Source organism: Megalobrama amblycephala, linkage group LG11, assembly GCF_018812025.1.
Source record: "Megalobrama amblycephala isolate DHTTF-2021 linkage group LG11, ASM1881202v1, whole genome shotgun sequence".
Lineage (NCBI taxonomy): Eukaryota > Metazoa > Chordata > Actinopteri > Cypriniformes > Xenocyprididae > Megalobrama > Megalobrama amblycephala.
Genome location: NC_063054.1, coordinates 15,519,149 through 15,542,703, shown reverse-complemented (window position 1 = coordinate 15,542,703; position 23,555 = coordinate 15,519,149). Strand labels below are relative to the sequence as shown.

Genomic DNA, 23,555 nt, shown 5'->3' with positions numbered 1-23,555 from the left:
GGCAACCTGTGAAGTTCTGGTAAACTCCATGCCCAAGAGGATTAAGGCAGGAAAATAATGGTGGCCACACAAAATATTGACACTTTGGGCCCAATTTGGACATTTTCACTTAGGGGTGTACTCACTTTTGTGGCCAGTGGTTTAGACATTATTGGCCGTGTGTTGAGTTATTTTGAGGGGACAGCAAATTTACAGTGTTATACAAGCTGTACACTTACTAAACAGCAATGTGTCTTTGTAGCAAAGTGTCATTTCTTCAGTGTTGTCACATGAAAAGGTATTATAAAATATTTACAAAAATGTGAGGGGTGTACTCACTTCTGTGAGATACTGTACTTAGTTTGTAAATACATATAGTAATTGTATAATTAGTTATTAATTAATTAATTTGAGCTATTCTTTCGTTATGTGGTGATACTGATAATTATGAAACCTGTGAGGTTGTGTTCAATTTATAACAATTTGGTGTAGCGACAAGCCTAATTACTTTTTGGTTATAGTATATGATTAAGTTATGCAAGTAAATGACAGGGTTAAAAATTTGAATCATATTGCAGGAACAATTTTTGTGTTTTTTTTTTCACTACGACTAATAAATTAAATATAATGACTGTTTCCCGGGAAGTGATGGGCACAAAACTTGAGAGGGCAGAAGCTTGTGAACTAGTCTTATTTAAAACATTTCAGAATCTTATTTTTGGTGAGTATTTGCACCAAAATACCCCTGTACAGGTGCTTCATCACTGTATTGTATGGTATGGCTTCCCATTATTCGATCAGCTCCTCATCTCTGCTGTTGACTGGCAGAGGGAAACCATGAGCATGCTGACAAAGCAGTTTCCTTCCTGGGCGAAGTGATGGAGAGGCTGTAAGCCTGAGCTCAGCGCTGTTTACTGCACAGAACTGATCAATCAGGCTGTGAGGGCAGGGGCACTGTTGTGACAAATGGCTCCTGTAAGATGTTTATTGGACAGGGCACACTCAGTGCGGCTTTATTTACCCACGAATTTCTCCTCAGATGCCCTCTGGAAACCATTAGCATTAAACACAGTGGCTGACTTTGAAGCAGTCCAGAAGGTGATTGCATTGGGAGTGTTAAGATAGTGGCTTAGGGATTGTTTTAGTCTTTCTAGTGCACCAGTGATGACATCAAATTGGAATATCATGATACTTTAAAATGAGCTTGATACTGAAAGATTTTCATAAACTCACAGATACTCATGTTACATATCCATATACTGTGGTTCTCCAAGGTAGTTCAGAAAACATAGTATTATCATGTACTATTTATTATCTAGAAGGCCAGGAAGTACTATTACAGAAATAATGTTGTTTGTTTATTTGTTTATTTAATCAGGGACAATACACATTAATAATGCATGGAAAAAACGTAAAACATGCCAGATTTTCATCCATAGTCCTTTTGGCTAATTGGATCATTTTCAACCATTTGCATGGTTTGATGTGATATAAGCTAAGCTATCATTAGATTTAAAGGTGCCATCGAACGTTTTTTTACAAGATGTAATATAAGTCTAAGGTGTCCCCTGAATGTGTCTGTGAAGTTTCAGCTCAAAATACCCCATAGATTTATTTTTTTAATTCATTTTTTTAACTGCCTATTTTGGGGCATCATTAAATATAAGCCGATTTATGCTGTGCGGCCCCTTTAAATTCTCCTGCTCTCCGCCCACGGAGCTTGCGCTTGCCTTAAACAGTGCATAAACAAAGTTTACACTACTAATATAACCCTCAAATTGGTCTTTACAAAGTGTTCGTCATGCATGCGGCATGCATGTGTCGGATTATGTGAGTATTGTATATTGTTATATTGTTTACATTTGATTCTGAATGAACTTGAGGCTGTGCTCCGTGGCTAACGGCTAATGCTACACTGTTGGAGAGATTTATAAAGAATGAAGTTGTGTTTATGAATTATACAGACTGCAAGTGTTTAAAAATGAAAATAGCGACGGCTCTTGTCTCCATGAATACAATAAGAAACAATGGTAACTTTAACCACATTTAACAGTACATTAGCAACATGCTAACGAAACATTTAGAAAGACAGTTTACAAATATCACTAAAAATATCATGATATCATGGATCATGTCAGTTATTATTGCTCCATCTGCCATTTTTCGCTATTCTTCTTGCTTGCTTACCTAGTCTGATGATTCGGCTGTGCTGCTCCAGACGTTAATGCCTGCCCTTGTCTAATGCCTTTCATAATGTTGGGAACATGGGCTGGCATATGCAAATATTGGGGGCGTACACCCCAACTGTTACGTAACAGTTTGTGTTATGTTGAGATTCGCCTGTTCTTCGGAGGTCTTTTAAACAAATTTAGAAAGATTTATATAAGAAGGAGGAAACAATGGAGTTTGAGACTCACTGTATGTCATTTCCATGTACTGAACTCTTGTTATTTAACTATGCCAAGATAAATTCAATTTTTAATTCGAGGGCACCTTTAATCACCATTGGTAGTACGATTTTATGGTAATGCTTTTTTTTTTTTCAGTTGGTCAGAACAAAAGTGGCAGATTTGTTACTTGTTCAGATGACATTTTCCGGTGAAAATTCTTATTTTGGTCATACTTCCAAGACTACAATCTGTGATTCCGAAGAACCTGTACAGTATCCACTGGTTTGGTGACTGACAGCCACACATTCTTCTCAAAACATTAGATTCATCTGCGCGAGGAGCCGTGCTGATGCACATCCCACGTAAAGATGATAATTCCGCAAATAACTGCAATTGCAGGTTTTTGAGCAGAAAAGGTGACAAAGAGGCAAAACTTACGGACTGCAGCTTTAAGTGCAAACTGAATGTAATAGTTTTGGACACTTAATTGCGTGTTAATTGCAATTAGATTAAAATGTATTGTTAAAGTTTATAATTAATGCAGTTAGTTGAACTTAACGGTGCTTTCTGACCCACTTAAGTAGGACTTAAATACATCTTGAGAAACTAGAAGCTGTTGAAGTTGGCAAGTTATAAGAAACTAGAAGCTGTTGAAGTTGGCAAGTTATATAAAGTGTTCAAGTAAAATCTATGGTCTATTTTCTCTTTCAGGCCAACTACTACTGACATTGTGGAGCAACATTTTGAAGAAAATCTTTCAAACTGCTTCAAACTTTGTCATGACAGTAGTTGGCCTGAAAGAGAAAAAGACCTAGTCTGGGTAAACCCAGCCTGATCTGCCGGCGATTTGATTTCGCTCGGCAACTCAGTCTGGAAACCCGTGCATTCACTTCTGCTGCACTGTTACACTTTTGCAGGAACCAATCACAGACTGGCTTATCCACCTTGCTCGCTATTGGCGGGTATAACACGATGATGATAGAGAAGCGACGGCAAGCAGCTTTCAAACTCTATCTGATCTACCCGTCACTCCAATATAATAATGCACAATTACATTGACGCCGATTGTGTTAAGCATTTACTTTATCTGAGAGAAATGTAGCAGAGCGTTGATCCGACAGTCTCTTCATAGGAAGATTACAAACGGCGATTAATGACACACACTGATTCTCTGCTGTTATTTTGGTGGTTTGCTTGACAATGTGAGTACAGGACTCTTTTACTTCAATGCCCCTTGATGGTAGACAATATTTTTATTATTTGCTCTATATATTTCGTCTCCCTGCTTCTTGAATCTCGCGCCACCTGAGCTGACTGGAATTCTTTTTGGTTGTCATGACAATGACGTAGTTTAGGGCGGCTATATTCCGCATTCATTTACACTGAACCAGAACAGTATCAGAGTCGCCTTTTAACCTCTCGACGATGCTGAATGACTTCTTTAGTTAGCAAACAAATTGCTCAAGTGGGTGTAAATACCACTCACTTTCATGTTTTTTTTTTGCACAGCCTGCAAAAATCGCTCGATGCCATTGCTGCTTCTGCAAACCGCAGATCAATGCTACAAACCAATACAAACTAACCCTGCGTCTCAATCAGCTCCCTAGTTCCCTAGGTCGTGAATCAGCATATCATGCAAGTGAATGTGGCTGATTCCCTGATCAGTGCCCTGACTCCTGAACTAGGGAGCTGATTGAGACACACGGTAAACCTGTCTGGAGTTTTCGCATTGCTCTGCAAAGTACGTCACCCGGATCGTTGATCTGATTGGTTGAAGGACTATCCTAATTGCGTGACTAATGCTCGTTGATCACGCCTCTTGTGCAGTAGGAAATACATAGCAAACTCCCCAGACCAATGTTCAATTTTAAATTGAGCTTGGTCTGGTGATAGCCAGACTAAAAAAGACCATAAAAGAAGACACTTTATGCTAATGGCCGCTGTGCCCCTTGTGGCAGCGCTGAGAAATGCAGTGCATACTTGTGTTGTGAATTGTGATCTGGCACATTTCAGAGTAAAATAACAATATATACAGAGTTTGTGCAGATTATGTTTTGTAACGGTTTTCTTTTCGTCTACTCAGTCATCTTGAACCTACAAGCAAATAATCCAAATAGTCACAGTTTCCATACAGTAGTTCCATAACTAGAACCCTAGAAGTGGGTAGAAGCCATCAATATGGAATATCTAGATTCCACATTGTAACATTGGCTTTGCTATATTTCACAGTAATGTTAGCTATAGTAACGGGACAGTTTTGAGTGTTGAGTGTATAGCTGGCGACTAACAACTAACTCTTGCTTGTAATATACTCATGTGTACTGTATGTTAATTTTTTGTTCTTACTTATCATTTCTTCATCATCTTTGCTTTATTTTTCTATGATAAAGAGACATCCACTCTTGCATTGCATGTTTTTGTATTTTGGGGGTGTGGCAATGAAGGGAGGGATTTGTTTGGGAAGGGAGGTGTTTGTTTGGGATTTCAAATATCAACAGTGATACAGATTTCAAATATGATGACAAATATTTCAAATATGAAACGGTGATATTAAAGAATATTTTTGTTTACCATAAATGCCTGTAAGTACAATTGGCAGTACACTTTAACCATAATTTCAAAGACAGAAGTAATTATAAACAATTACTTATAAAGATATATTTAGGTTCTACTTAAAGGATTAGTTCACTTTCAAATTAAAATTTCCTGATAATTTACTCACCCACGTTATCCAAGATGTTCATGTCTTTCTGATGAAATGGAACTGGCGCTGCGTTCATTCCGTAAGTAGAATAGGGAAGGCGTAGGACATACAGTGTAAACTTTTTGAAGAATACGTAAGTGCGGTTTTGGCGGAACCACTTGGAAGGTGATCATTTGTTTATATAAAGCATATACATTTACATTTTTTTTAGAAAATGGCCGATCATTTTCGCTAGATAAGACCCTTATTCCTCGTCTGGTATCGTGTAAAGCCCTTTGAAGCCGCACTGAAACTCTAATTTTGACCTTCAACCGTTTGGAGGACATTGAAGTCCACTATAAAGAGAATAATCCTGGAATGTTTTCATCAAAAACCTTAATTTATTTTCGACTGAAGAAAGAAAGACATGAACATCTTGGATGACATGGGGGTAAGTAAATTATCAGGAAATTTTATTTGAAAGTGAACTAATCCTTTAATTAGTGATAGTTGCTAATGTGGCATCTAGGTATTCCATAAAACTGTAGGATTTAGAGTGTCTGCAGACATTTGTAAGACAGCAGCTGGTTAATTTCTTATTCCAGTGACTTTGCTCAATATGTTGCCTGCTTTTTCATTCGAGACTTGTTTCATGTTCCTGTGACAGCTTTTCTTTGTTACATAACCAGTGCTTTTCCTGCAGGATCCAACAGGACTGGCTTTCTTAGTGCTCTCAAAGACAGCCCTGCTAGATATCCTTTCACTAAAGTGTGTGTGTGTGGGAAGAGGCTGTGCAATAGGAGTCTATTTCTGGTTTTCACACCTCTAGAACACAATTGCGGAAAAGCAGCCCACACTGACTTTCTCTACATCTTCATTGCTATGCGTCTGAACCCCTCTCTTTTCAATGGAAAGAAATATGTTATTAAATAAGGTATGTGGGAAGTCTTTACATATCTGACATTGGCTTGAGAAGGAAAACAGCGAGACAAAGATCTTCTCTCTGTCTGCGCAAATATGCAGAACAGTGACTTGTATTAGCGAGGGGACGTCGTCTCGCTGTCGTGTTCATTAGTGAGACCTGCTTCCTGCTCACGGTCAATTATTAGCTTGTCATGCATCATTTATTGCTTCATGATAGACTCACTCTCATAAGCAAGAAAGTCAACACATGCTAGTGCCAGCAAAAACAAGCTTTGCAGGGTACAACTGCAAATTGTTTTCTTAGTCAGTGTCTTTGTCTGGATTTTCAATAAAATAATTAAAATATAATTTAACTAAGTTTAGTTGTGAAGCAAAGAATTCTTTTCAGAAATATATTTTTGAATTAAGTTTCTTTTTTCCCTTGTTTTAAGCATAAGCCTATATACATTTTGTTAGATTTATGCTTTAAGCATAAAATATATTTACAAGCATAAAAAATAAAATATACCTATATAATAAAAATAAAAATGAATGTAATATTTGCGAATCAAATTAATTATGTTGGCTTGAGAAACATGGTAGCAGTGTGTTAATTAATGCTAGAAACATGCTAGCAATTTTGTTAATTCAGGTAAACGTGTTAAAACGTTAACAATGTGCTAATTCATGTTAGCAAATGTTGAAACATGGTATGTGCTAATTGATGCTAGAAACATGCTAGCAATGTGTTAATTCATGTGAACAGTGTGCTAAATCATGCTAGCATTGTGCTAAATCATGCTAGGAACATGTTAGCAACATGGTCAAATTTGCTAGCAAAGTGTTAAATCATGTTATCAAGGTGTTAAAACATGTTAGCAACATGCTAAAACACGCCATCCATCCATCCATCCAGCTATCATCTATCTATCTATCTATCTATCTATCTATCTCATACTGTATTGTCTTCAAAACCTACAAAATATAAGCTTTATAACTACTCTAAACTTCAAGCTTTAAAAGTTCTTCTAACTTTCTCGTCAGGCATTCTCAAGCCAAACGTTTGTCTTTACAAACCTTTTAATCTAGTTCAAGATTTATTCTCTGAAAACAGCACTGTGTCATATAAAACGGTACCGTTTAAAAAGTTTGGCCTCAGTAAGGTTTTTTATTTATTTATTTATTTATTTATTTTGATCAAAAGTGACTGTAAAACATTTATAATGCAACAAAAGATTTCTATTTAAAATAAATGCTGTTTTTTTTTAAATAATAATAATAATAATAATTAAATAATAAGACTAAATAATACAGAAAAAAATGTATCTCAGTTTTTACAAAGATATTAAGCAACGCAACTGTTTTCATCATTGATAGAAAATATAAATGTTTTTTTGAGCATCAAATCAGCATAAATTACTGCATCACAGGAATAAATTACATCATAAAATATATTGAAATAGAAAACAGTTGTTTAAATAGAAATAATATTTCACAATTTGATTGTTTTTACTTGTCTTTTTGATCAAACAAATGCAGCATTGATATTTCAACAAAGAACAGTGATATTTCGAAAACATTAAAAATCTTACTGACCCCAAGCTTTTGAATGGTAGTGTAAATTAAGCTAATCACCAATGAGCCTTATTGTGGAAAGCAGATGCTTAACAGAATTTTTTATCTATAAAACTTTTTGTTCATTCACTGCTGCCATGATCAATAGAAATTCATCAAATGACAAAGAAAAGAGCTATAACCGGGCATCTGTCCAGAAGTGTGGTGTAGTCAAGCGCACTTTCAGCATTTTAAAGATGCGATTCAGGTGTCTGGATTGCAGTGGTGGAATGATGCTGTACAGACCAAGTATTTCTAGCATACTTGAGTCCTTTAATGCGAGTCCATTTCTGAAATTGTGAGTCAGCGTTTAAAATCAGTGGTTGTTTTAATACATGTATAGATGTCTATTTTCCTTGATGGCTGTACTGTTCTGGAAGTGGTGGTGTGCTTTTTCTCTGTCTGGTCCATCGTGGGACTGTCGGGGTTCCATACCTACCTGATCAGCTCCAATCAGACCACCAATGAAGATGTGAGTACCTCTCTTTTACTCTTTATGATTTATCTCAATATTCATTAACTAATCAAACATGTTTAAAATAAATAATAGTCCATGTTTCATAATAATACACCCAGAACTGCATTGATCATAATGACTTGACAGGAAACAAAATCTGTTATACAAACAGCGTCCAAAATTAACACCTACCAAGCCTGCAAATGCAAGTCAAATTACCTTTGGTGGGATGTAAGTGACATTAGAAATTTAAAGAGGTAATGACATGGATTTTACTTTTTTTAGATTCACTTATTTTTTGCACACACACACACACAATAACAAATATATGTGTAGAAAAACCATTATTTTCAACCTTCATTCTGACCCTCTGTCTAAAATGATTCGTTTTTAAGTGGCGGCTTCTTAAATGCTTGACAGTAAAAGGCCACTGTTAAGATTGGCTAACGTCATTGCATAGGAAACCAGTATCAACGCCCACTCGCTATTTCACATTATCCATATAAAACTGTCATTTACAGACAAAGCATTATGAAATCATTTACTTATAGTGTTTGATGCAGCTCCTGTCAGATCCAATACAGTTGGCTGCTTCATCTTTCAACAAGTTTCTTTGCAAAATCTCCATTACACTGTGCCAAGTTTAGGCCTGGGACACACTAAAATCACTAAAACTGATTTTAAAACTGTGGGAGACCACAGACATAATGACAGTTTCAACCAATTTTTAGCATTATAATCCTCTGAACGCTCACACTGGATGATTTGACCAGACTGTGAGACCACACACTTGTTGACTGCAGGAACGAATTCACAGTGACACAAACGTGACTTGAGAAGAAAAACAAATGGAGGACAATCGATGTTGTCTGCAGGCTCTCCTGCCACGTGTTCTGCTTTATAATGAAAAACAAAATAGAAAAAAAGAATATGGGTGATCTTCTTTCTCAATACTCCACTTTTGAGGCATGTTTGTGGCTGCCAAGTTTCAGCTAAAGAAGCATGCAACATCCGGTAGGTGACGCTTGCTCACTCTCATTGGCTATCGCGGGTATTGCATCAGAGGCAACCCGATCAAGAGTCTGAATTTGAGATTGGGGATGCTCCGTCTCGGATCAGGAGCAGTTAAATAATCATAATGACACGACACAATAGAGGATTTTTAGACAAAAAATTGTTTGCGACAAGCAAACGCTCCGCCCCCTGATCGTTTTGGGGTGTAAATTGGGCTCAAAATCTGGCCAGCCTTACAAAACAAAATGCTCCGAACAAACATAATCCTTCTATGTGATCCTTTTAAATCAGTACAGAAATAAGAAAAAAAAGTGAATGTTTAAAGCGAATGTTGTTTCACTCTTCCATTTGTTGTGTTGTCGACGGTCTCAAGCATGTAGAGTAGTCAGAAACTGAACGCGCATCTGGATACTGTATCCAGTGTGGACAGTGTCAGTGATTTATAATGGGTTCTATTTGCTTTTGACGCAACGCTCACATCCAATGTAGGCAAATATCAGCCGTCAAGTGACTGAACGCCAGTAGTGCAATGATGTAAATCTGTTTGTCGGTGTCTTGCTCTGGAGGCAGTCATATGCAAATGTATTTGCCCATGTGACATCACAAATCCCACAATATCCAAACAAGCTGTTTTTGGAGCTAGATTAAATAAATGCTTTGTTTATAATGAGGAGGATATTTTAAGCTATGAAACTTGAATGTTTTAATGGCACAAAGACCTCTTATTTGACAAAAGATCAAAGCAAATTTGATTTCTCATGTCCTGACCCCGTTAAGGCATAGGCTGCATCTGCAATTGCATACTTTCAGAGTATATACTTAATTTAATGAAGAACATGTTTCTCAAGGTGCATTCATTAGGTATGCAGTTGTGTAGTATGGATGCCACATCTGCCATAAAGGTTTTTTGTTTTTTTTCTCCAGAACTACATGCGGCAACTTAGAGGCTAGTGTTCAAAAGTTTGGGGTTGGTAAGATATGTTTTTTTTTTGTTAATAAGTCTCTTATGTTCAGCAGTGCTACATTTTTTTGATCAAACAGTTAAAAGAGTCATATTGTGAAATAATATTACAATGTAAAACAACTGTTATATAGTTTAATTTATTTTACAATGTAATTTATTCCTGTGATGCAAAGCTGAATTTTCAGCATCATTACTCAAGTCTTCAGTGTCACACAATCCTTCAGAAATCATTTTAATATGCTGATTTTCTGCTCAAAAAACATTTATTATTATCACCGTTGAAAACATTGTTCCGTTTCCTTTTTTATGGAAACTGATACTTTTTTTCAGGATTATTTAATGAAAAGACAGTTCACAAGAACAGCATTTATTTTTGATCAGTTTCATGTTTTTTTTGTTTTGTTTTTTTTGCTGAATAAAAATATTTAAAAAAAAAATCATCTTACTGACCCCAAACTTTTGAATGGTGTTGTATGTGAAAATTTATTTGCCAGATTTAGTTTAAGAAAGATGGAGACTGTATATCAGTTCAGTATATAAAATGCATTTTCTGTTTATCATAAATATTAAGGAACAATTAAATTCTATTCACATTTATTTGTATAACGCTTTTCACAATACATATCGTTTCAAAGCAGCTTTACAGAGAATGCATGTCAACATTACAATTTAGAGAATGTAGTTGCTAATAATGTAATAATTTAGGCAATTTAATTTACAATCACTGTTAGCAGTTTAATTGAAGGTAGAAGCAGTAAGCTCCTGGAAATAATGAATTACATATTAACAATAATTTGGATATATAGAAATTTGGGAATGTGCATATTGATCCCAAATTTCTATATATCCTAATTATTGTTAATAAATTAAACGGATAATTCCATTTTCAAATGGACAAACATATATTTTCATGGCCATTAAGAGATTATTTCCAGTACATTTTCTCAAATTTACCCGTCTACAGGTTAATTTTGGACTCTGCATACAAAGTTTATTTAAATTTGTCCCTCTGGGTAAGAGACTATGAACCAAGATCAAAAGAGACACTGGGAGAGTTTGACGAGCAGTTACAGGAAGACAATTAATAAGCACTTCAAAAGACTTGGTTTTGAAGATCAGTGGGTATTTCTCACCGTAGCAAAATATACTCCTTTCCATCCTCATCCTGGTTTATCACTGGGTTGATTAAGGCTGCCTGTCATCTCTCTCGGTGTCTTGCTGTCTGCTCTGATGTTGGCAGCTTGTCCCTCTCAGCTACTGTAGTTCTCAACGGTCACATCACTGTTTCAGATCAAAGGTTCATGGTCATCCAAACGAGGCAAAGGCAACTACAACCCCTACAGCTACGGAAACTTCATCACCAACTGCTGCGCTGCACTGTGTGGACCTCTACCGCCGAGGTGAATCCAAGAACTATGCTATTTTTTTTTTTTAGTTTTGTCCTGTTTTTATGGTCAGTGTCTGTTCAAATGGAATATAGTATACTGTTTACTTCATAGTCAACAGTATATACACAGCAAAATCCCCAGAGTTAAATCAACTCTGCTTAGATTACATATGGTCCCTCTCTGTATATAGTTGTTAAAGTAACACTGAAACAGAGTTGAAATTAATGAGATAATTAAGTGATTATTTAAGTTATGATTGAGCATTAGTGATGAACACCTGCTGTTAACAAGCATAATCACTGAAGAGATTAGATGAAAGTTAAGCTTAGATGAAATTAACTGAAGATAAAATGCATTAAATCTCTCAATATCTGAATAAACAACTCCACAAACAGCATATTATCTCATTAATTTTTACTCTGCTTCAGTGTTATTTTAACTCTTTGTAGAGAGGGACCATATGTTCTCTGAGCAGAGTTGATTTAACTCTGGGGGATTTTGCTGTGTACTGTATACTGCTTGCTAACTTTTTTTAAAGTTTGACAGTATGCAGTGACAAACTTTTCAAACAGTAGTTTGCTATATAGAGTGCACCAGTGCCCACCCTCTTTTTTTAGCGGTGTTAGTTCTCTATTTTTTTAAATTAATTTCTCCCATAGGTATTTTTAAAAAAAGCCTTCCATTAAAGTATTATAAGCCATTAACCAAGCCAACCAGCCACGATGTGAACAAACATTGATTTGAAGCATTTAAAAAATTTGAGAAAAAGACAAAGGTACATGGCTTTAGTGATGAAAAGAACTACAATCACATGAAGCTTTGCAAACAGCATAATCAAATTAAAAATGGAGAAATATAAAACTACTAATTTAAAAATGTTGATTATATAAAAACAATATATTTCTAAGTTTATTGCAAAATATGCTTATACAAATATTTAAGTGTTTTAAGAGCGTAGGGAGACCAACTCTACATCATTCGCAGGGCTTAATGGGAGTGGGCGGGGCTAAAGAGATCTTTTGGTGAATTTAGCTTGTTTTGACTCTGATTGGTGAAATTTTCTGCACAGCATCATGGGTAATGTAGTTTTTCACTACAAATTCCACTGTTAAACAGCTATTTTCTGCATTTTCCATTCCCTATGGAGAAAATGAATGGAGATTTTACCTTTGGAACCCAACTGTTGCACTCTATTGCGTAAATATGTTGAATGTTTAAGTTTCTGTGACGTCCAGTTAAAATCATGAAAATAACTAATATAGCTAAGGATGAGCAATATATAAAGTAATAATTTAAAGGGTTAGTTCACTCAAAAATGAAAATTATGTCATAATAACTCTCATGTTGTTCCACACCCGTAAGACCTTCGTTCATCTTCAGAACACAAATTAAGATATTTTTTATAAAATCCGATGGCTCAGTGAGGCCTCTATTGCCAGCAAGATAATTAACACTTTCAATGCCCAGAAAGCTACCAAAAACATATTTAAAACAGTCCATATGACTACAGTGGTTTATTCTTAATGTTATGAAGTGATGAGAATACTTTTTGTGCGCCAAAAAAAAACAAAATAATGACTTTTCAAGCAATATCTATTGATGGGTGATTTCAAAACACTACTTTGAAGCTTTTGTTTCAAATCAATGGTTCGGATCACGTGAACTATTGAAACTACGAAACACTTATAACAAAGCCTTGTTTACTGAAATCACGTGACTTTGGCGATCCGAACCAGTTATCCGAAACAACAAGATTTGTAAAGCTTTGAAGCAGTGTTTTGAAATCGCCCATCACTAGATGTTGTTGAAAAGTCATTATTTACTTTTTTTTGGTGCACAAAAAGTATTCTCGTCGCTTTATAATATTAAGGTTGAACCACTGTACTCACATGAACTGTACTAAATATGTTTTTAGGTCGGCGCCGATAGCCTAGTGGTTAGTGCGCTGACATATGGTGCAAATGCGTTCACGGTGACCCGAGTTTGACTCCTGTCTCGAGGTCCTTTGCCGATCCTGTCCCCCTCTCTGCCCAATGCTTTACTGTCTGCTCTCTACTGTCCTCTCCAAATAAAGGCCACAAAAAAAGGTTTTTAGTACCTTTCTGGGCATCTGAAAGTGTTAATTATCTTGCTGCAATAGAGGCCTCACCTGAGCCATCGGATTTCATCAAAAATATCTTAATTTGTGTTCCAAAGATGAACGAAGGTCTTAAGGATGTAGAACGACATGAGGGAGAGTAATAAATGACACGATTTAAATTTGTGGGAGAACTAACCCTTTAATAACATAGTTTAATCTTAAATTCACTTGAATTTAAATTTGAAAGGACTTAAAATTAAATGAGTGAAGGGACTTTCATTGCATTGAAGGTACATGTTTTATCAGCTCATGCAGAACTAAACCCATGACCTTGGTGCCATGCTCTACTGTTTGAGCTATATAGAAATGGATACAAATAAATTATTTGAAACATACTGCATATTGCAAAAGGTCAAGGTCAAGTTTATTTATATAGCCCTTTAAAACAGCATAAATGCTGCCCAAAGTGCTGCACATTATACCAAACAAAACATCCTCATACAATCCAATTTAAACACTAATAATAAAATAGTAGTATCTAACTACAAAAATAGTAGTATGGTAGCATTAATGTGCTACATTGCCCTTTCTACATCCCTACAAAGCTTTGTGTTCTTTACATCATTCAAATCTCTGTATCAGAGAATTTAATTGCCAGTCGACAGAAAAAAGTTCATTTCAAAGTAAGATATTCATCAACTTCCTTAGAAAATCATTATCCAGACACAGTATCAGCCAAGGGATTCATGCTGATCTTGTTAAAAGATTGGTGACCTCAGCAGGTTTCTCACTCATTCATTTAAATATGAGAGACAAAAAACCAATCAGCATTTTCACTCCAGGAAGAGCGAATATCTGAGATAACCGAGGAATGTTCCTGAATCGCTTCAGATGGTGGCGTGAGGAGGCTTGCTGACGTCAAAACCTGCACATACACCCACACAAGAGTTCCGCACGCCATTAATGAGTTTCTCATGGAGCCAGGAACACAAAGCAGAAGTGGGCACAGCATCACTGGCTGCCATCTGCTCTGTGTGTGGGCATGTTGAGTTGGAGGAGGACTCCACGCACACACACACACACGGATCCTCTTCTGTCCTCCTCCCTCACCCACGTTCCACTGACTCACAGTTGGAATGTATCATCCACTTCCTTTCTCTTTGCAGTTTGATTGACAGAAGAGGTTTTGTCCTACCAGACACCCCGCAGCCTGTGGCCCAGACAAATGGCACCGGCGCCTGCCCCTCCAATCAAGTCCAGAGTCACATGGTAGGGCGGCCTTACTCTGACCTCTCACCGTGCGTGTGTGTGTTTGCGTCCAGTCTGCTGTACTTCAGCCGTTATAATGAACCATTTATGTTCAAACCACTTCAAGGTTTCACACAGCATTTGAAATATATAGTGGAGACTAGAAGTCTGAGACCACACTGAAAGTCAGGAATTAAATGTTTTACACAAAATTCCCAGCCTGAGTGCTACAATTGTTAAACGGGGACACACTAAAATTCATATTCATTTTTCAACAAATTAAAACATACACTACTATTCAAAAGTTTGGTGGTCAGTACAATTTTTTTTAAACATATTTGTTGTTTATTTCACAATCATGAAATATTACAATTTAAAATAAATGTTTTTATTTCTCACACACACATACATATATATATATATATATATATATATATATATATATATATATATATATATATATATATATATATATATATATAATATATATATATGAAAAAGTATGTGAACCCCTTGCAGAATCTGTGAAAATGAGAATTATTTTAATAAAAAAAGAGGGATAATAAAAAATGCATGTTATTTTTTGTTTAGTACTGTCCTGAGTAAGATATTTTACATAAAAGATGTTTGCATTTAGTTCACAAGACAAAACAATAGCTGAATTTATTAAAATAACCCCATTCATAAGTATGTGAACCATTGATTCTCAATACTGTGTGTGGTTACCTGATGATCTACGACTGTTTTTATGTTTTGTGTTGGTTGTTCATGAGTCTCTTGTTTGTCCTGAGCAGTTAAACTGAAGCTCTGTTCTTCAGAAAATTCCTCCAGGTCCTGCAGATTCATCAGTTTTCAAGCATTTTTGCATATTTGAACCCTTTTCCAGCAGTGGCTATATGATTTTGAGATCCGTCTTTTCACACTGAGGACAATTGAGGGACTCAAACTCAACTATTAAAAAAGGTTCAAACATTCACTGATGCTCCAGAAGGAAACACGATGCATTAAGAGCCGAGGGGTGAAAACTTTTGAATTCAAATATCAAGGTAAATTGTACTTAATTTTTCTGCCGGGAAACATGCAAGTATCTTCTGTTGGATCCGAAGGGCAGTACTAAATGAAAAACAATGATATTTAAACAAAATAAGAAAAATTGTGACATCTTCATCCTGTTCACAAGTTTTCACACCCCGACTCTTAATGCATCGTGTTTCCTTCTGGAGCATCAGTGAATGTTTGAAGCTTTTTTAATAGTTGTGTTTGAGTCCCTCAGTTGTCCTCAGTATGAAAACACAGATCTCAAAATCCTACAGTCACTGCTGGAAAGGGTTCAAATATGCAAAAATGCTTGAAAACTGATGAATCTGCAGGAGCTGGAGGACTTTTCTGAAGAACAGAGCTCAGTTTAACTGCTCAGAACAAACAAGAGACTCATGAACAACCATCACAAAACATAAAAACAGTCGTAGATCATCAGGTAACCACACACAGTATTGAGAATCAATGGTTCACATACTTATGAATGGGGTTATTTTAATAAATTCAGCTATTGTTTTGTCTTGTGAACTAAATGCAAACATCTTTTATGTAAAATATCTTACTCAGGACAGTACTAAACAAAAAATAACATGCATTTTGTATTATCCCTCTTATTTTATTAAAATAATTCTCATTTTCACAGATTCTGCAAGGGGTTCACATACTTTTTCATGCCACTGTATATATACACACACACACACACACACATACATACATACATACATACATACATACATACATATATATATATATATATATATATATATATATATATATATATATATATATATGTGTGTATGTGTATGTATGTATGTATATATTCCTGTGATGAAAGCTGAATTTTCAGCAACATCTTATTATTTAGTATTGAAAACAGTTGGGCTGCTTCATATTTTTCTGAAAACTGTAATACATTTTTTTTTTCAAAGTTCAAAATAACAGCATTTATTTTAAATAATAATAATAAAAAAAATCTTTACAGTTTTCACAACTTTTGTTCAATTTAAAGCCTCCTTGCTGAATAAAAGTATTATTTCTCCCCCCCCCCCTCCAAAAAAAAAAATTCTGCCCCCAAACCTAGTGTAATAAAAAAACTAAATATTTTTTTAATTTGAATAAATAAAATTAATACATTTTTCAACTCAAACCTTTTCACTTAAATTTTCATGCTGATTCTATGATTTGTAATGAAAAGAAATGTATTAATTTAAAAATGCAAAATATTAGCATTTTCACTAATAGTCTCAGATTTTTGGACCCAACTGTCAAGTGTCTCTCTTTTGGCTGCTTCGGATTTATCCGCATTTTATTTGGCACAGGTTTAGGCCGGATGCCCTTCCTGATGCAACTCTCCCAATTTTCCTTGTTGCACTAGTTGTCCAACTTCAGTGGCAAGGATATTATTTTTGCATTTTGAAATATTTTATGTTTTTGGCACAGATGTAATCAGTGATGTAATTCTCTCATCTGTTAGACATGCATTGACAGCAGCATTAATGTGATTTGGAGACGCTGCGGGCTGGTGTGCACAGATCAGTGCTCATGAATACTGATGGCTCACTGTCTGGATTCACTTTCATCAGCCAAACATATCAGCCACCTGATTTGATGGCAATTATTCAATCCCTTGAGGGATCCAGATGTTTTAAGTGATGTTTGCGTTATGTAAGCTTTCAATTAGATTTTAAATTGTATTTTTATAGCATAAATCTTTGTGACATTTTCTAAAATAATACTTCTATGGAAAGTAAAGATTAGCCGATGAATGATAATTCATAATTATATATAGAATTATGAAGAAAATAAAGCCTTATTTTATGGACCTTTTTATTTTTTTCATTGTGACTATTTTCATGACAGTTAAACACACACACACACACACACTACCGTTCAAAAGTTGGGGCAGCAAGGATGCATTAAATTGGTCAAAAGTGACAGTGAAGACTTAACAAAGCATTTCTAATTCTAATAAATTCTGTTCTTTTGAACTTTCCATTCATTAAAAGATCCTGAAAAATGTAGTTTACACAAAAATATTTAGCAGCAAAAGGTATCATTGATATTAATAAGAAATGTTTCTTGAGTAGCAAATCAGCATATTAGAATGATTTCTGAAGGATCATGTGACACGGAAGACTGAAGTAATGATGCTGAAAATACAGCTTTGCATCACAGGAATAAATTACATTTTAATGCATATTAAAATGAAAAAGTAATTTTAATTTGTAATAATTCACAATATTCATGATTAAATAAATGCAGTCTTGATGAGCATAAACTTCAAAAACATGAAAAAAAAAAAATCTCATCTATATATAATTTCTGAAAATAACCTTTGTCTTAATGGTCCAAAAATAGGCTTTTTCCATTAAGAAAAAAAATAATTTCTTATGTGTTTTGATTGAGGTGAAATGTGACTTCAACATGTTCTTATTCTCTTGGATATTACTAACCTCTAACTTCTTTTTCTGTCTTTCTTTCTACTTTTGGTCAGCAAACTCTTTAGCCTTTGAAATCTTAACCTTCTGATCATTCTAACCACCAGAAACTGGTCTTATCTGACCCAGGGCTCCAAAACAAAAAACAACAAAATACCTATAAATTTGCGACAGTAATTCAAAATGCAGTTGCAATTAGTATGTTCATTCACAGTGTATGGTATTTTTGCACAAATTCATCCATCACCAAGTAGAAGGTATCCAAATTACACAATGTCAACATGGGACTGGCTGCCTGACATGAGTCATGACCATGAACAAAACCACGCCAGCATCTAAAACACAACATATGCTGGTGACCATGATACTCTATCGTCTGCCAGGTGAAACTGTAGTAAACGCACACCTCTCCTCAACAATTTGAGGTATTCATATCGGTAGCAGTTTGGAGCCCTGTGACATGTTTTTCTGTAATATTTTAATCTTTGTTGCGTCTGACTTCCTCCTGGCTTTCCCTTTTCTCTCTCTGTCCTTCATCCTTCCACCCAGTGTGCTCAAGACCAGTGCATTCAGAGCACCAAATTCGTTTTGCAGGCTGCCACCAACCCGCTGCTCCACAGTCAGCCCGTCATTCTGGGTGGAGGCCCTGCCCTCCAGGCCAAGACCTCTCTGGGCGGCCCATGCTCCACTCTGAGCCCCTCTCAGCCCTCGCTGCCCTCCTCTATCCCCGGCCTCAGCTGTGGAGGAGAGCTGATGGCCCTACGAGACTCTGAGATCCACTGTCACCATCACCTACACCATCAACATTTCATCAGTCCGGAGGAGACGCCCTCCCCACCGGCAGCTCTGCCCTGCGCCACCCATCTGGGTCACCATGTTCACCCGGCACAGCTCTTCGACCCGGTCAGCCAGGACTCGCTTCATGAAGACTCAGTGCGGGGTTTGGTAAAGCTGAGTTCAGTGTAAGCTGTTTTAATGCCGTCCTGCTGAACTGGACCACAAGCCATACGGTACTTTACACATGAACAACAGCTTCTCCTGGACGTTTCTGATACTTTAATGGAGGCAGTCGCCCCGAACAAATTCCTGAGCACCAAGTGAGGACCAAAGCTAGTCTTCCAGCTTTTTTTTTTTTTGTTGTTGTTTTGTTTTGTTTTTTTGTTTTTTTGTTTTTTTTTTTTATGGAAGCTTATTTCCACCAAAGAATAAAAATAGAAAAAAGGAAAAAACTTTCTCTCACAATTCTGATTTTGATTAATCTTTTCTCACAATTGCAAGTTTACATCTTACATTTCTGACTTTTTTTCTCAGAATTCTGCATGTGCATGGTCTGGTTAGGTGTCAGAAAATTTGGGGAAAAAAAAAATTCCAAGAAAAAGGCTAAATTGCAAGATGTAAACTCAGAATTCCTGGAAAAAAGTATAAATTGCGAGATGTAAACTCAGAATTCCGAGAAAAAAGTCTGAATTACAAGATGTATACTCTGAGTTCTGAGGAAAAAAAAGTCTGAATTGCAAGATTATACTCAGAATTCCCAGAAAAAAATGATGAATTGTGAGATGTAAATTCAGAATTTCGAGAAAAAAGTCTGAATTACGAGATGTAAACTCAGAATTCCCATAAAAAAAGGCTGAATTGTGTGATGTAAACTCAGAATTCCCAGAAAAAAGGCTCAATTGCGAGATGTAAACTCACAATTCCCAGAAAAAAAGTCTGCATTGCAAGATGTAAACTCAGAATTGCAAGAAAAAAGGTTGAATTGGTAGATGTAAACTCAGAATTCAGAGAAAAAAAAAAAAGGCTGAATTGCGAGATGTAAACTCAGAATTTCGAGAAAAAAATCTGAATTGCGAGGTTTAAACTCAAAATTCAGAGAAAAAAGTTTTGAATTGCGAGATGTACACTCAGAATTCCCAGAAAAAAAGGCTGAACTGTGAGATGTAAACTCAGAATTGCGAGAAAAAGGGCTGAATTGCTAGATGTAAACTCGCAATTCTGAGGGGGAAAAAAAGTCATAATTATAAGAACGTCACAATTACCTTATTTATATATTTATTCAGTGGCAGAAATTAGCTTCCATGTTTTTTCTATAGAGCGCAACAGTGACCACACCACTTTTTTGTTCAAGTATTTTTCCCATTCATTTCTCTATAAAGATTTCAAAAGAGAAATCAAAGCCTTAAACCAAACCAACCAGCTCCGATATGAATAATTACAAACTTAGATTTGAAGAAAAAATATTTAAAAAAAAAAAATGGAAAAGTACAAAAGGGCATGAACTACTCCTCCCATGAAGCATTGTGAACAACATAAGAAACTATGGAATGAAATAAAACAACACCTTTTAACTTCATTACAAAATATTCTGACTCTTTTGTAATTCACCAATGCTGCATTGCAGTGACAGATCATTGCTGAGCCCTTTTGCAGTGATTTACGTTTCCATAGTAACAGTGACTAGTCTGGTTGGTTTCTTTCTATTCAAGATTACAGTGCTGGGGAATTCGGCTATTAAAAAAATCTTTTAAAAAGATGTTGAAATCACAGACTTATGGCTTCTCCAGCAGCATATACCATATCTTAACATTTGAAAGGTTCTTAAAAGGTTTATGTGCTATATTAGGGTTAGAAAATTTTCAATTCCTCTATGGAGAAAATAAATGGGAGTTTTACTTCTGGAAGTTGACTGTTGTGCTCTTGAGTGGGCTTCGCCTTTTTTTTTTTTTTTCTGAGCTGTCAGACAGCCCATAAGCGGGATCATTTTCGTATGGACAGTGTTCCTATGTGATCTGTTCATTTGTGGTCCTCAAGTATTCCCTGAGCGGGTGAGATGAGAGAGAATCACTTCAGTGTTCGTCTGTTTGTACAGCCTGTGATTCAGACTCTCACAAACTCATATGTCCCAAAGTCTGCCACGTTTGGTCATACAGTGATAGAGATAGACAATTTTAATGCAACGTCACTGCCTTTATCTCTCTCGGGGGTTCTGTCGACAATATTAGTGGTATTATCTATGATAATTATGCTTTGGTTATATATTTGGTTATATATTGCATCAAATTTAAACCAGGTGCCAACACATTATGGTCATGTGATTATGTGCCAAAATGCAGTTTACTGGTTTTCAGCTACAAAAGTGGAATATTGTGGATGTTAATAAATTCACAACTTTTTAAAAAAGCTCTGTGATTCGTCTTTATTCTCTTGTTCTTTGTGCTGTGAAATCTTTACTGATTGTTATAAAGTAAATGTAAGAATTATTTTTATATTGTTAGTAATATTTCAAGATGAACACTTGGACTGAAGCAACTTAGGTTTACTTGATTATCGGCACATTCATTAAAAAAAGTGAATTTTTTTAATGTGAGTATTAAATATCATGTATCAAGCTTTTGAGGAACATTTATTTGTACATCTCTCAGTCATCATTATATTATGTTTAAAAACTACAGTTTTGATCATATAACTAAGCAATTAAATTTAATCTTACCAGGACACATTACTGGGAGATACAAGAGTGACAACTGATAATATACGTATATAATATACGTTATTATAAAACGGTTAGTTCCTGTACTTGATTCTGTATTATCTTGTCCTTTTAACAGTTGAGGGGTTTTCCCGTGACTGACAGCGCTAGTCAAAGCATTTGTCAGTTGCGTCTCGTTTTGTGTTCACAACAATTCAGTCTTTTCAATGTAAAAGTCTTTGCTACTGACTGACACACTCATAAAGACAGTCTTTGCCGCCATCTAATGGCGTAATAATGTAACTTCTGTTGCTGTTCACGGTCAGGGACTATTTTTTCCAGCGGAAGGAAGGCTTTTAGAAAAAGTTTACTTCATGAAAGCTGCATTGATACATATTTCTGGCTTTAATATTTGTACTGTGTGGTAACCGTTTTATAAAAGCAATAAGGTACTCCAGGCTGGTGCTGTATCATTTATTGCTTGCATAGCACTCTGTATCTCCCAGTAATGTGTCCTGGTAAGATGAAATTTAATTGCTTAGTTTTATGATCAAAACTCTAGTTTTTAAACACAATGCAATGCAATGCAATATAATGATGACTGAGAGATGTACAAATAAATGTTCCTCAAAAGCCTGATGCATCATTTTTAATACTCACATTTAACATTTCACTTTTTGAATGATGTACAGATAATCGAGTAAACCTAAGTTGCTTCAGTCCAAGTGTTCATCTTGAAATATTACTAACAATATAAAAACAGCCTCTTGTATCTTATTGCTTACATAAAGAACTTATATTACAAGCTGTCAGAATTTTGTCTGATATACTTTTTTCTCCATATTCTTACTATAACATACTATATGAGCAATAAAAACCTGATGAATTATATATATTATATATATATATATATATATATATATATATATTTTATGCATATACAATTACCCTGCTTATTGTTTATATTTATATATATTATATGGTTTATTTTGTTTATTTCCTGGAAAGGCCTCATATGGGCAATTATGTAACAGTTATATATAACATTTGTATGATGTGTTATAGTATTCACATAGTAGTACTGTAAGTGTTATCCTGGAGAGCGTTGCAGAGTTATATGTGTGTGCAAGTGCAGAAGCGGCTCTACAGAATTAAATTTGAGGTCAAAAGAGATAAGGATTAGAATGCACAAAACAGGCCTTTTTAAAGGGGGCGTTCCCAATATGGATAACCTCATTTGGGGAGATTCGATAATTTATCTTTAAATAACCGTGACAATGACAGTGACATCAGATGCTGCTTCGTATCCACCTGAAGAGCTTCTCCGGCACCAGAACCATCGCTGATATAACCTTGATTGGAAGGCTTTTTGATATTTTTACTTTAACTTATATTGAGTATTTGCAGAATACTTCTACTGCTAAAAAAACTAATAAATTGACTTCTATCAAAATCTGCCTCCCGGGGCATTGATTTATGATGTTGACCAACAGACCATGGAGAAGTCTTCTGCCCAATTGTATTTTAAAATGCTTATTATTAAGATTCAACTTACTTACCTAACCTGAGAATAATAAGAATACGCTAAAGGTGTCAAGTTGAGCACCATAAAACGTATTTCATGTCAGGCTTTACAGGGTTAAAGGGATAGTTCACCCAAAAATGAAAATTTGATGTTTATCTGCTTACCCCCAGGGCATCCAAGATGTAGGTGACTTTTTTTCTTCAGTCGAACGCAAATTATGATTTTTAACTGCAACCGCTGCCGTCTGTCAGTCAAATAATAGCAGTGGATAGGAACTTCAACTATAACAGTAAATAAAACTTGCTTAGACAAATCCAAATTAAACCCTGCGGCTCGTGACGACACATTGATGTCTTAAGACACGA

The 23,555-nt window shown here is 35.6% G+C and overlaps 2 protein-coding genes across 7 annotated transcripts in view; one reads left to right on the top strand and one right to left on the bottom strand.

Annotated features, from left to right (window-relative positions):
* Positions 1 to 19,862, top strand: part of zdhhc14 (zinc finger DHHC-type palmitoyltransferase 14) — a 32,292-nt gene extending 12,430 nt beyond the window's left edge. For 2 of the 4 annotated variants that reach the window (XM_048206302.1, XM_048206301.1), the window contains 5 exons: positions 5,756 to 5,804; positions 7,939 to 8,041; positions 11,295 to 11,404; positions 14,639 to 14,741; positions 18,746 to 19,862. In XM_048206302.1, coding sequence (XP_048062259.1) covers positions 5,756 to 5,804; positions 7,939 to 8,041; positions 11,295 to 11,404; positions 14,639 to 14,741; positions 18,746 to 19,162 — 782 coding nt within the window. In that variant the 3' untranslated portion in view covers positions 19,163 to 19,862. Of the gene's footprint in view, positions 1 to 5,755; positions 5,805 to 7,938; positions 8,042 to 11,294; positions 11,405 to 14,638; positions 14,742 to 17,232; positions 17,643 to 18,745 lie in introns of those variants that run through there. The other 2 variants (XM_048206303.1, XM_048206304.1) reach the window with 2 other exon arrangements.
* lgals8a (galectin 8a) overlaps positions 1 to 23,555 on the bottom strand; it is a 41,951-nt gene that overhangs the window by 6,950 nt on the left and 11,446 nt on the right. For 2 of the 3 annotated variants that reach the window (XR_007186988.1, XR_007186989.1), the window contains one exon: positions 11,138 to 11,285. Coding sequence is in view for 1 of the 3 variants with exons in the window: in XM_048206306.1 (XP_048062263.1) it covers positions 11,255 to 11,285 (31 nt within the window). In the remaining 2 variants the exon portion in view is untranslated. Of the gene's footprint in view, positions 1 to 10,899; positions 11,286 to 23,555 lie in introns of those variants that run through there. The other variant, XM_048206306.1, reaches the window with a different exon arrangement.